Here is a 14,726-nt window from a genome sequence, read left to right on the forward strand (position 1 = left end):
TATCAAGTCGCCTCTCAACCTCCTCCGCTCTAAAGAGAAAAGCCCTAGCTCCCTCAACCTTTCCTCATAAGACCTACCCTCCAAACCAGGCAGCATCCTGATAAATCTCCTCTGCACTCTCTCCAATGCTTCCACATCCTTCTTATAGTGAGGTGACCAGAACTGCACACAATATTCCAAATGTGGTCTCACCAAGGTCCTGTACAGTTGCAGCATAACCCCACGACTCTTAAACTCAAACCCCCTGTTAATAAACGCTAACACACTATAGGCCTTCTTCACGGCTCTATTCACTTGAATGGCAACCTTCAGAGATCTGTGGATACGAACCCCAAGATCTCTCTGTTCCTCCACATTCTCAGAACCCTGCCGTTGACCCTGTAATCCGCATTCAAATTTGTCCTACCAAAATGAATCACCTCGCACTTATCAGGGTAAAACTCCATCTGCCATTTTTCGGCCCAGCTCTGCATCCTATCAATGTCCCTTTGTAGCCTACAACAGCCCTCCATCTCATCCACTACTCCACCAATCTTGGTGTCATCCGCAAATTTACTGATCCACCCTTCAGCCCCCTCCTCCAAGTCATTTATAAAAATCACAAATAGCAGAGGACCCAGCACTGATCCCTGTGGTACACCGCTGGTAACTGGTCTCCAGTTATCCTTACTGATTGTGGTCTGTGAGTTGGAAGTTCAGGATTCAATCACAGAGGGAGATGCCGAGGCCCAGGCCACGGAATTTGGAAATGAGTTTTGTGGGAACAATGGTGTTGAAGGCTGAGCTGTAGTCAATAAATAGGAGTCTGACATAGATGTCCTTGTTATCTAGGTGTTCCAGGATTGAGTGCAAGGCCAGGGAGATGGCGTCTGCTGTGGATCTGTTGCAGGGGTAGGCAAACTGTAGTGGATCCAGGTAGTCCGGGAGGTTGGAATTGATTCGACTAGCTTTTCGAAGCACTTCATAATGATGGATGTCAGAGCCACTAGCTGATAGTCATTAAGGCATGCTGCTTGGTTTTTCTTAGCTACTGGAATGATGGTCATCTTGAAGGAGATGGGGACCTCAGATTGTTGTAAACCGGAATCCTCGAAAGAGGCCAAGGTTTCTTTATAACATCCCACTCTCCTGACCCTCAGCCTACTCATAGTTCCTGGATCTGACCAGCTGAGCCCACAGGTTGCCAAAGTGGATAGGCAAGAACTAAGCTGGACAAGAGCAGCTCAGCCCAATGATTTCAGGAGCTGGTGCCCACAGAGTGAGATTCCAGTATTCCCCTGTTAATGGCCCAGAGAAGCTTGAACATCATTTGCCCCCTGTGTGCTGAAGACCCTGTAAAACGCCAGACCCTTTTGAAGGTTGGAATGCCTGACCCACAACAGAGGAAAGTCGCAATTCTAGCACCTAGACTTCTCTATGCAGATGAACTTTGAATCCTGCCAAGTTATCTAAAACTTCCCAAATCTTTGGACCAGACAATGTTCTTGTTCAGGGTTTAAACCACAAAAGGAAATGGAGCTGGGAACTGCAATTTGCCCTGCTAGTTGTGTGTCTGATGTGCTAGTAGGAAATACACAAATACCGCTTAACACTTCTGAGGCAAAGTCCTGGCCAACGGAGACGATCCATCTGCGAAGTCAAAGGACTTGAAACTGCGAATAAACTTATTAATGAATGAAACATGAGTCATCACAAGTATCTTACCAGGAATCTACATCCTTTGTCGAAACCAAGGAAAAAAAGTGGGAGTTATGTCGCATGACCCCCCAAACTAGAACCTGTAATATTGCTTTGTGAAGCTAAAGGAGGCAGTATGTCATCTTCCATCAACCAAACAATGGCATTTAAATTGCCTGGATAGAGGTTCCACTCCTTTAACATTCAGATTGTGTGCGACCACCTGATGAGCATCATGCAGGAGTGTGCACGACACCTCAGGGAGCATGCACGATAGCATCTTGCACAGCTCGGACATTCTCAGTCTATTAGAGGACCACCCCAGACTGCCAAGATGGCTCATATGAACAAGGTGTTATCTGCTCTGCAATCATGGCTGATGATGTCAGTACAGAGGCCCCAGACCAATGTGGAGACCCATTACAATGAGGCCCATGCTATCACTCAGTCCACCGTCAAGTGGTGCATCGGGCTCCTGGAAATGTGGTTCTGCTGTCTGGACCCCTCTGGCGGTGCCCTTCAGTATGGCCTCCTCGTTGTGGTGTTCTGCTGTGCACTCCACAACCTGGCGCAGCAATGGGGAGACATTCTGGAGGAGGAGGGGGAACCAGGCCAATGCCCCTGGGAAGGAGGAGGAGGCCCAGAAGAATCTGGAGGATGAGGCTGAGTAGGAGCCAGAGGATGGAAGACAGGCGGTAGCAAGGTAAGGGAGGCCCTCATCACAGCTCTCAAGGTTCTCCCGTTAGGAGGCATCCACCAGCACCAACCCCACTGGAGCCTTAAACAACACCCCCCCCCCCCCCCCCCCCCGCCCCCTTGTCCAGATCCTCCGCCATGGATCCTGTTGCCATCGGACCTAGGTGATGGGTTGGGTTGGCTGTGTTAGCAAGTTACTGGTCCAGGCAGGACATCTCACTATGCGGAACACTGTGATGCTGCCCTGGTGCAACACATGTCTGACTCCTATCTGTTCTGCGACTGCACACTGGCATCCAAGACCATATCTGAGTGAGGGTCTGGGGCACTACCATGTGGCCCAATGCCCTGGGGTGGGTAGGTGGTGTTGGGAGCCAGTCCAAGGATCTGGCGGGTGTGGAGGATGCCATCCCAGGCTGTCACTGTGCGCCTACAGGGCTCCCACTGTTGGAACCTTTTGGGGAGCCAGTGGGGACTGGAGTAGAGGACCTCATGCCGGTGAGTCCCCCATCAACGGTAGGGGCTGGTAACCCTGTGGTCCTTACAGTGTTTTTGGATGAGTGCTTGGAGTACCACAGCAGTGAGGGGTCTGGCACAGGTGCTGGGAACTGCGGATTGCAGACTCGGTGGGCCGAAGGGCCTCTCTGGTACAGTACACTCAGAGTATGGTCATCCCTGTGAGAAGTGGATCACAGGCAGAGGAGTCACAGCGGTGGGGTGCAATAACATTTAATAGTGATTATTTACAGTCCGTACTACCCTAACTCTGACTGCAGTGACTACCTTCACCCGTGCCCTCTTGGCGACCCTACAATTTCTTAATCATACCGCTACATCAAGGATGCAAATCAGAGGTGGAGTCGGTCAGCTGTTTTCCACTCCCCGTGGCCCATGATGCCTTTGGGCGTCCCCTGGAGGGCCGGGACCTGGAGGGCCCAGCCAACTTTTGAGTGTCACACATGTAGCCCTGTCACATTGTTCTGCCCGCTGCCCGAGAGATGCACTGGTCTCAGGAAGAGGGGATTCAGAAGGGCTGGCGACTACCGGGCTCTTCTGGATGGATGGCCCTTCCACCTACCTTGAGGCCCTTCCTCCTACCTTGAGGTTCCCGTGGGCTCCCTGGGACACTCCATAGGATGGAGGGGCAGCTAGAGTGAGCTCCAGAAGCTTCTGCGTCATCTTGCTCTGGCAGTTTTAGAAAAAAAATCTAGCTCTGGCAGTCCTGGAGGCTCATCTGCATCTGTACCATGGTGTGCAAGCCCTCAACAATGGCATTCTGAGTCTGGACCAAGTTCCGGATACCCTCCATAAGTGCCCTCTGAGACTGGGCCAAGCTCTGGAACTCCTCAGTGATGGCCCGGTATGACTGGGCCATGCTCTTGAAGTCCACTCCTGACAGCCGGGCCTCATCAGGGTCGTTTCATAGAATCAGAGAATCCCCATTCGGCCTATCGAGTCTGCACCTACGCATACTCAGACTTATCCTGTAACCCCATGTATTTACCCTGCTCATCCCCCAAATCTATATGTCTTGGGATACTAAAAAGGAGAAATCTATGTAACCTGGCTGTCAATCATGACTCTTTCGTCAGTCTCCATTGAAAGATTTACTGCATGCTCGTCGAATGGAGCTCAGAGACTCCACCTCTGGTCTTCTCCCGCTCCTGGTGATTATGGGCTGTCTTCTCCAAGGGACAAAAAGCGGGATTGAAAGCCTGATGGCTAGAAAGGACCAGGTGCCGTGGGTATTAGGGGTGGGGGAAATCAGGTGGCAAATGTTTGGACGTGACTTGGCAGGCTACCAGAGAGGTTGGAGGTAAATGTATTGGGTCGGGTATTGGAAGGCTGCAGGTTGTTAGGGAGTGGATCAATGTGGACATGCCAGGCTCGACAGATGGGACTCATGCCAGGACAGAATGGACAATCACTCTGGGTGGCCAAAGGTGCCGGTCCTCCACGCCAGTGTTCAGGCACTCACTGCTCCAGCCACTGCTTCTCAGGCTGCATTGCTGGCCCAACCCCTGGGTTGTCTACCACTTCTGGGGAAGAAGATGACCCCCTTCTCCTCCAGGGTATCCAGCAACCGATCCAACTCTCCCTCTGTGTCCATTGTTAGTGTTTAAGTGGAGCTCCCCCCACTTCGTGAAAATTCCGCTCATTATGAAATGTGATCTGTATTCAGTAAGACTTTTTCAGTTAGAAAATTTGATATCTTTATTGTATGTTTAGAGTGACTGTGGAATAGTCTGTGAAACCCTTCAAAAGTTAATGTCTGATAGTAAGATTGGGAGGAATTATGCACAAGATGAAAGTGCAGCTGATGTTCAATAATCAATGAAAATGTAATTATTTGTGCAGATCTCATTGGAGATGCTGCGGCTGCTCAATATGTTCAAATTTAAATGATCAATTTGCTCCCTAAATGCCTGCATATTCTTGAGGTCCCAGTCTTGATCGTACATTAAAGTAATGCAATTTGCTGGATTACTGCTGGTAAAGAATTAGTGAGCTGGTTCTGGAGTTCTCAGTATTAACAGTATTTAAAAGCTGTTGAACAATAAGGTCCTTTCCGTTCTAACAAGTCACTAAGAAAAGCAAAATGTGAAAAGAAACTTGTTGATATATACTCTGATGAAATATATTTTTCAATATTTTCCCACTGTCACGTGAAACAGACTTATGTGTGAGAGTATGGGTGATACTCTTTTACCTAAAATGTAGTGACTGTAACATGAAAGATCTGTAAAGTCTGAGAAAGGGAACTTGTAAGGGAATGTAAGATGAAAGAAAAACATATTTAAAGAGAGGTTGAACACTGCAGCAAGATGTGGTTGAGGTCCTGAAGCAGTGTGTGCTGGAAACAGGCCTGTGGAAAAGCAACTGTCACCACCCTCCGAGAAAAAGTGTTTGTGTCTGTAAGGTTTTGGTATGAGCTTTGCCATTCAGTATCGGATGAGAGAGAGAGAGAGACAGCGAGAGAAAAGCCTTCCCCTATAGCAACAGATATGAGGATTGTTGCCTAAAAGGGATGTTTAGCTCTGAATTAATTGAACCGAAATCTTTTGGGAAATGTTTGTAGAAGTACTGTTAACTGTGTAAATGTAATCTTGTGTCTTTAGTTTTTTTCCCTTGTTTCAAATAAAATAAATTTAATTGATAAAATCTTCACAAGTGGTTTGAAATTCTTTTTCTTAAAGAACAAAGAACAATACAGCACAGGAACAGGCCCTTCGGCCCTCCAAGCCTGCGCCGCTCCCTGGTCCCAACTAGACCATTCTTTTGTATTCCTCCATTCCCACTCCGTTCATGTGGCTATCTAGATCAGTCTTAAACGTTCCCAGTGTGTCTGCCTCCACCACCTTGCCCGGCAGCGCATTCCAGGCCCCCACCACCCTCTGTGTAAAATACGTCCTTCTGATATCTGTGTTAAACCTCCCCCCCTCACCTTGAACCTATGGCCCCTCGTGAACGTCACCACCGACCTGGGAAAAAGCTTCCCACCGTTTACCCTATCTATGCCTTTCATAATTTTATACACCTCTATTAGGTCACCCCTCATCCTCCGTCTTTCCAGGGAGAACAACCCCAGTTTACCCAATCTCTCCTCATAACTAAGCCCTTCCATACCAGGCAACATCCTGGTAAACATCCTCAGCACTCTCTCTAAAGCCTCCACGTCCTTCTGGTAGTGTGGCGACCAGAACTGGGCGCAGTATTCCAAATGCGGCCGAACCAACGTTCTATACAACCGCAACATCAGACCCCAACTTTTATACTCTATGCCCCGTCCTATAAAGGCAAGCATGCCATATGCCTTATTCACTACCTTCTCCACCTGTGACGTCACCTTCAAGGATCTGTGGACTTGCACACCCAGGTCCCTCTGCTTTTCTACACCCTTTATGGTTCTGCCATTTATCGTATAGCTCCCCCCTATGTTAGTTCTACCAAAATGCATCACTTCGCATTTATCTGGATTGAACTCCATCTGCCATTTCTTTGCCCAAATTTCCAGCCTACCTATATCCTTCTGTAGCCTCTGACAATGTTCCTCCCTATCTGCAAGTCCAGCCATTTTTGTGTCGTCCGCAAACTTACTGATCACCCCAGTTACACCTTCTTCCAGATCGTTTATATAAATCACAAACAGCAGAGGTCCCAATACAGAGCCCTGCAGAACAGCACTAGTCACAGGCATCCAGCCAGAAAAAGACCCTTCCACTACCACCCTCTGTCTTCTGTGACCAAGCCAGTTCTCCACCCATCTAGCCACCTCCCCCTTTATCCCATGAGATCCAACCTTTTGCACCAACCTACCATGAGGGACTTTGTCAAACGCTTTACTAAAGTCCATATAGACGACATCCACGGCCCTTCCCTCGTCAACCATTCTAGTCACTTCTTCAAAAAACTCCACCAGGTTAGTGAGGCAGGACCTCCCTCTCACAAAACCATGCTGACTATCGTTAATGAGTTTATTCCTTTCTAAATGCGCATACATCCTATCTCTAAGAATCCTCTCCAACAACTTCCCGACCACGGACGTCAAGCTCACCGGCCTATAATTACCCGGGTTATCCTTCCTACCCTTCTTAAATAACGGGACCACATTAGCTATCCTCCAATCGTCTGGGACCTCACCTGTGTCCAGTGACAAGACAAAGATTTGCGTCAGAGGCCCAGCGATTTCATCTCTCGTCTCCCTGAGCAGCCTTCAGATACCATCTCACAAAATACAAATTGCAAATCATTTTAATAGCTTGTTCAAGTTTCCCTTTGGGATTTGGGGAGCCTGGCATTTACCAATTTGCCATATTGTAGCAAGACTGAATTTAATTTTGACATTTGTCATTAACAGTTCATTAGAAAAATTTAACAATTAATATAAATCGATCATCTCTACGGTAGCATAGTGCTTAGCACTGCTGCCTCACAGCGCCAGGGACCCGAGTTCGATCCCTGGCTTGGGTCACTGTCTGTGTGAAGTTTGCATGTACTCCCCGTGTCTGCGTGGGTTTCCTCTGGGCGCTCCGGTTTCCTCCCACATTCTGAAAGACGTGCTGGTTAGGTGCATTGACCCGAACAGGCGCTGAACTGTGGTGACGAGGAAAATTTCACAGTACCTTCAATGTAAGCTTTACTTGTGAGTAATAAACATATCTGTAGCCTGTGTGGTGTGGAACTGGAGATTCCTTCAATTTCTGGAATGTGCTGAGTTAGCCAATTTCAGCCAGGCCACAGTAGGACTGACTTCAATTTTTCTGGATCTATCATTTTTTAATATTGTATTGAAAATGTATGAGGGTAGAAATTTGCGTTGGATGTTAACGCATAGGCCATCTGGTTTGCTAATGTCCTTTAGGGAAGGAAATCTGCCTTCCTTACCTGGTCTGGCCTACATATGACTTCAGACCCACAGCAATATGGTTGACTCTTAACTGACCTCGCAAGCCACTCAGTTCGAGGACCATTAGGTAAGGGCGATAAATGCTGGTCTTGCCAGTGATGTCCACATCCCATGAAAGAATAAATTTAGAAAAGACAAATTTCTACCTGTGTAATTCTGATTAGTTACTTCGGAACTGTTTGCAGTAGGGAATTGAAAGCTTAGTTTCTAATTATTAAACTTGAGCAAAGAAGTCCATTCTGAACTTTTTTTGACTTTCCATTTTTAGTTTAAAATATTTTATTTCATTTTTGTTTTAAATAGTTTGCATTTAAATAGCACATTAATGTAGTAAAACATCCCAGCAAACTTCACAGGAATGCTATGAAACACATTTTGATACCAAGCCAATTCATGACCTATGAGGGCGGATGATCAAAAGCTTGCTCAGAGAGATGTATTTTAAGGAACGTCTTAAAGAAGGAGAGAGAGGTAGAGAGTCAGTGATTTAGGGAAGGTATTCAAGAATTTAAGGCCTCGGCACTATGCCGGGCACTAACTCACACGTTCTAATGTCACTGTTATTAAAAGTACACAGATTGGAAGATTTCTGGTTGTGATAACTAACCGATTGCAGCTGTATGGCAGAAATGCAACAGTTAGCCTTAACCCCAGGTTAAAGAAGAGCATTTCCATTCCTAATTTATATCTCGTGACTCCAACTACGAAAGAGCTACTTTTCAATATAAAAGCAAAATACTGCAGTTGCTGGAATCTGAAACAAAAACAAAATCTTGGAAAATCCTCAGCAGGTCTGACAGCATCTGTGGAGAGAAAATAGAGCCAACGTTTCGAGCCAGAATGACCCAGGGCTAAATTTTGTTGGGGTAAAAAGCCAAGGGGCAACCTCATCTTGGCCATTTTGGGGAGGGGGACTCTGACTGAATTCTGTGGCAATCAGGCAATTAATATCCTGATTGTTGGGGTTTCTGTTCCATTTATCAGTCCCAGCAGCGCCACTGGTGTGGTGGCCACTCCTAATATTGCAAAAGCCCCAGAAGAAATTAAATAGGGTTGGGGCTGCCGTTGGTCATGCAGGCTCCAGTGATGGTGGTGGCTGGTGGTTGATGAGTGCAGATGGGAGTTTTTCTGTGGTGGCGGCTCCCCGTGGGCCACAGAGTGCCTGATTAGTAAAATACCAGCAGCAGTTGGAAGTGGCACTTAATTGACTACTTAAAGGTTTCAATTAGCCTTTAACTGCTAATTGATGTCTTCCCTGCCCTGCCCATTGGGAAAGCACAGTAAGAAGTTTAACAACACCAGGTTAAAGTCCAACAGGTTTATTTGGTAGCAAAAGCCACACAAGCTTTCGGAGCTCCAAGCCCCTAGGTGGGGCTTGGAGCTCCGAAAGCTTGTGTGGCTTTTGCTACCAAATAAACCTGTTGGACTTTAACCTGGTGTTGTTAAACTTCTTACTGTGTTTACCCCAGTCCAACGCCGGCATCTCCACATCATGACTACCATTGGGAAAGCGACAGGCATCAACCCTAACATCACCCCCCTGTGACCTTTGACTGCTATCCACCTTCCCGCATCCCCAATCTCCTCTTCAGAGTCTGATTAAATGGTCTTAATTGTGCACGTAATGTTGAATGAGGACAGCTCTGATGACCTCAACACATGTTGAATAATTTGCTGACAATTTGTTGTTGCCCCTGACCACTTGGATGAGATATCAAAAGATGGTGAGTATCTGTGGAACCAACCATACAACAGCATGAGTCACTATTTTCAGGAGAGCAGGATAAAAAATGACAAAGAAAATTGAATTAAAAACAGTTTTGAAAATTACAAGGAACATTAATAGTATTGGGTGCAATGATTTTAACTCAGAAAAAATGTTACATTACATAGATCTGCATATACCAGATGAATTTTAAGCTAAGAAGGTGTATGAGTAATTTTAGCTACCATTTCATGTTATTTCTCACGTGAAATTTGTTAGTCCTTTCTGGTTTGTAATCCAAATTTACATCTTTGCTATTGTTGATTTTATGGCTGGATGGAGAAGTATTCTGTGTTCTGGGATTTATAATATACACATATGCCTGTTCTCTGGGAAAGGACAGTTTCAGAGGCAAAGTGACACTTTAATACAAAGTATGATGCAGAAGTGAAGATTAGTAAATTTTATTTTATATTTCCATGTTAATTTCTTGCTCGTTGCTATATAGTGGAATGCACTGCAGGCTAACAGCTAAGATAGCACCTAGGAACAACATAATGGGATTAGTAGGATACAACTGCATGCATGAATCATGAACCTGCAAAACCATAATCATATTGTATCCATTGCATGGAGATGTCAAAGGATAGTTTGTTGGTTTACTGGTATTTTGGATGTTGAATGGTGGGCAAGGGAACGATTAAACAGGGCAAGGAAAAATGCGTTAGGAGAAATAAAATGCAATACAAAACATTTGATATTTGTAGATAATATTGATTTTATCTGGGAAATTGAAACATGAAACACTTTATTGGTTAAATTGAATAACATCAGATACTTGAAGTATGTGGATACTAAAAATCTTGTTTCTTGGTTGAGCATTGTATTTTAATTTGTAGTCAGTGTCATCGACCTGATAACACAGATATTTGAGAGTACTATTGAATCAGTCTTTTGGATCATTATATCTTTATCAATGATAGATCTACAACATCTTTATTTACCATTTAAAAATAAAATTCACCACCACAGTTCAGAACAAATTCAGAATTTTAAGAAAGTGTCATCATCAGAACAGATGCAGCAGAGACGAAGGAACTGAGATAATGGGATGGAGTCCTTACAGGATGTGGGGTGTGAAGACCTGTAGTCAAGGTAGTTGTGGGAGTTGGTGGGCTTGTCATGGATACTGGTGGAAGTTTATCACCAGAAATCAAAACCTTCAGGAAACTGTTGCCTATTTAAAGTGTTCTTTCTTTAACTGAAATCACACAAAATCATTGAGTAAGAACAGAATAATTCATGTTCTTGGTGGAGTTTTTCAATATTCAGTCAAATACAGGCATAGTATTTACAGCAGAGAAGAAGGCCATTTGGCTCTCAACACGTCTATGCCAGTTTTTATGTTCAATATGAGCCTCTGTGCACCTTACTTTATTTAACCCTATTTCCAGATTTTTGCATTTCATTGTTTCTCATGTGGTTATCTAGTTTCCTTTTAAATATACCAATGCTATTGCCTCCGTTGCTCATGTAGTAGCGAGTTCTACATACTAACCACTAATTGGGCAAAGTAGTCTCATCCAAGTTCCCTATTGTATTCGTGGTAGCTAGCTTTGGGCTCTGTCTTGACTGTATTCACAGCAAGAAGTCTCACAACACCAGGTTAAAGTCCAACAGGTTTATTTGGTAGCAAATACCATAAGCTTTCGGAGCGCTGCCCCTTCGTCAGATGGAGTGAAAATCTGTTCTCCAACAGCACTGCTGGAGAACAGATTTTCACTCCATCTGACGAAGGGGCAGCGCTCTGAAAGCTTATGGTATTTGCTACCAAATAAACCTGTTGGACTTTAACCTGGTGTTGTGAGACTTCTTGCTGTGCTTGCCCCAGTCCAACGCCGGCATCTCCACATCTTGACTGTATTCAGTCTTACAATGATGTGGAGATGCCGGTGTTGGACTGGGGTAAACACAGTAAGCAGTCTCACAACACCAGGTTAAAGTCCAACAGGTTTATTTGGTAGCACAGGCCACTAGCTTTCGGAGCACTGCTCCTTCATCAGGTGAGTGGGAGTTCTGTTCACAAACTCAATTTACAAAATAATGTTTACATTAAAAAATGTTTAAAATAAAAACAATGTTTAAAATTAAAACATTAAAAATAATGTTTACAAAAAAATTTACATTATTTTGTAAATTGAGTTTGAGTCTTTATATGCCCTGTTTGTGAATAGAACTCCCACTCACCTGACGAAGGGGCAGCACTCCGAAAGCTAGTGGCTTGTGCTACCAAATAAACCTGTTGGACTTTAAAGTGGTGTTGTGAGACTTCTTATAGCCTTACAATGGCAGATCATTTAAATTATTGGCAAGTTTTTACAGTGTTTATTTTGTATATTTGGTTATTGTAAACTGATGTGTCCATTCAACATAACAATTGGAATATAACGAAAAATGTTACCTCTCATCTATCTTAATGGTGTGGTCAGCATGGTAGAGACAAACTTAAGGGTAATAACAGAATGGGCGCACTTGGATGGGAATGCTCACAAATAGTGGTTTCAAAGTTAAGTAGCTCAGTGGTGCATTGCAGGGTTTGGGATTACTTTGATTAACTCTAGAGTTTAGCTCTTAGCCTGTATTATATCACATGATCATAAAAGGTGGCACTCGAAGTTTCTTCATTTAATCTTCTCAGCTCTAGTGACCTTATGCTACTGTTACAATACACAAGAAAAAAAAATGAAAGTGTTCAAAGGACAAAGTTAATCTTAAACATTTCAACAAACCCTCTGATAATGACTCCACATAATTCAGATGTTGTCTTTTCAAATTCCACGGCTGAGTAGCAGTCAAACTGGAGTATGTGAATACTGCAGATTTATCATAGAAACCCTACAGTACAGAAAGAGGCCATTCGGCCCATCGAGTCTGCACCGACCACAATCCCACCCAGGCCCTACCCCCATATCCCTACATATTTTACCCACTAATCCCTCCAATCTACGCATCCCAGGACACTAAGGGTCAATTTTAGCATGGCCAATCAACCTAACCCGCACATCTTTGGACTGTGGGAGGAAACCAGAGCACCCGGAGGAAACCCACGCAGACACGAGGAGAATGTGTAAACTCTACACAGACAGTGACCCAAGCCGGGAATCGAACCCAGGTCGCTGGAGCTGTGAAGCAGCAGTGCTAACCACTGTGCTACCGTGCCGCCCCTTAAGAGAGCACTCTGCAAAATTTGCACTGTTTTGGTGACAGCATGCACTGTTGTTTGATGTCTCACTTCAGTGATGTTTACCTGTTTGTACTTCCCATTTTCTAGATATACTCTACAGCAACACACTGCCAATCTACTCTTACGATGCAGATAGAGTTGAAGAACAAAGACGGAACCAGGAAACCATGCCCTACATAGATGATTCACCTTCGTCATCACCTCAGCTCAGCTCCAAAAGTCGGGGTAGCAGGGACACCATATCATCTGGGTCCTTGGAATCAACTAAATCGGTGAGTTGATGTATTATGAAACAGTAAAATCCAATGCAATGCACAGGGAAGAATGAAAGGATGTGAAGAGATTAAAATGTAATATACTGTTACGTAAATGACAACACTGCTTTATAATAAATCAAAGGCAATTGAGGTCAATCATTAAATGCTCATTAATACTGCATACTGTTGTATAACCAGATAAAGCAGCTGCATTTTCAGGTTGTGCACAATAAAAACCATACAAAAAGTTTAAAAGCAGTCATTTTGGATTTACACTCAGATGAAAATGAGTTGGTTTCAGACAGCCTTTTTCCCTTCAGATGTATGAGCTTTACTTTTGTGCTTTTCCTTATTCAGCAATTATTATTTTGTTATTGCTATTTTCATGATAGAATTGACTTGATATACTAATGATATAGTTGCTTTAGCTATAAATATATATTTTGCTATTTGTGTTTAAGGAAAATGTTTAAAATTCAACTTTATGCTACAGATAGCTGGTATATCTGGTAGGAATACAGTTCAAATGCCTGGAGAGCAGGATTATAACTCATTTCAGCCATGTGGTGTATTCCTAGGAGAGGCCTAATGGATTTTAGTTTATAGATGAAGATTTGATTAGGTTGATTGACAGGATCATGTGATAATGTGGTTAATGGGAGGATTGAGGAATGCAACAGAGAAACAGCTTTCAGTTCTGGCTGGGATTTGTTTAAAGATCTGCACGCTGCTTTGAAATTCAAAATCTCTCTCTCAAAGCTTTAAGACTGAGTACACCTCTTATAGCAAGTATGTTTCTGGTTATTTAATATGGAATTTTAAGTCTAAGAGAATGTTGCTTATTTGGAACTGAAAGTGATAAGTTGGAAACTAAAATGGTATCCTATTGTTTTTTTAACTATTATTCAACTGCTAATAGTTAAGCTGTTTCATTTTGTTAGAGTTATACTTAAACTGTGTTATTAAGCAAAACTTGTTTTAACTATAAAAGATCCTTCCTTTGTTAGCAGAATACTCAAAGCATCCTATCCTCATAGTTATGCCAAAATAGAACATTTGTTAGGGTCTGGTTGACTTCCTAATGTAATTTGGGATTCTGATCTAGGGCCCAAACTACACACTTTGAAAAACTGAAAATGAGCCTGATAAGTTTGTTTTAAGATTGGATATGATTGGATGCCTTTATCCTGTAAGAAAGTGCATTTTGCTCTAAATGCAAAGCTGATGCATTTATTTTTAAACAGTCTGGTTGAGTTTGACATAAATTTGTGTTTGGTGCTTGATGCATAGGGTTTCATACAGTGAAGGATGATATTGGCCTATCTTAAATTAATTCTACAGCTAGTTGAATTTTATTGCTTAATTTTTGATCTATTTCAACATGAAATAGATTAAATGGTGCCCACATCTGTTAAAAGTATGCAGTTGCAAAAAAGGGAATTAGAACATTTTTTTGGGTTAATGCAGGTGCTTTTCTGAAACCAAATCAGACTGTAATCTACTTTTTGCCTATGCCACCTGTCTATCCCTTCAGTTAACCCTTAGATCTTCCCATTGCTAATAAGTAGCACATCCAAAAGCTCCAGGCTTGAACTGAATAGGAACCGCCCGAGATGGAGAAATTTTGTCAATTAAATCAAAAAAACTGGAGAGGTTATTTGGAATTTAAAGGATTTAGTTCCATTCAAAGAAGTGCTGTAAAATTGTAAATGCTTGTGCTGAGGTAGCAATGACTTACAT

The 14,726-nt window shown here is 43.5% G+C and overlaps 1 protein-coding gene across 1 annotated transcript in view; it reads left to right on the forward strand.

Annotated features, from left to right (window-relative positions):
- LOC144502618 (breakpoint cluster region protein) overlaps positions 1–14,726 on the forward strand; it is a 632,965-nt gene that overhangs the window by 167,035 nt on the left and 451,204 nt on the right. Inside the window, exon 2 of the mRNA XM_078226759.1 lies at positions 12,817–13,001. Within this exon, the coding sequence (XP_078082885.1) occupies positions 12,817–13,001 (185 nt within the window). The remainder of the gene's footprint in view (positions 1–12,816; positions 13,002–14,726) is intronic.

Source organism: Mustelus asterias, chromosome 13 (genome assembly GCF_964213995.1).
Source record: "Mustelus asterias chromosome 13, sMusAst1.hap1.1, whole genome shotgun sequence".
Taxonomy (NCBI): domain Eukaryota; kingdom Metazoa; phylum Chordata; class Chondrichthyes; order Carcharhiniformes; family Triakidae; genus Mustelus; species Mustelus asterias.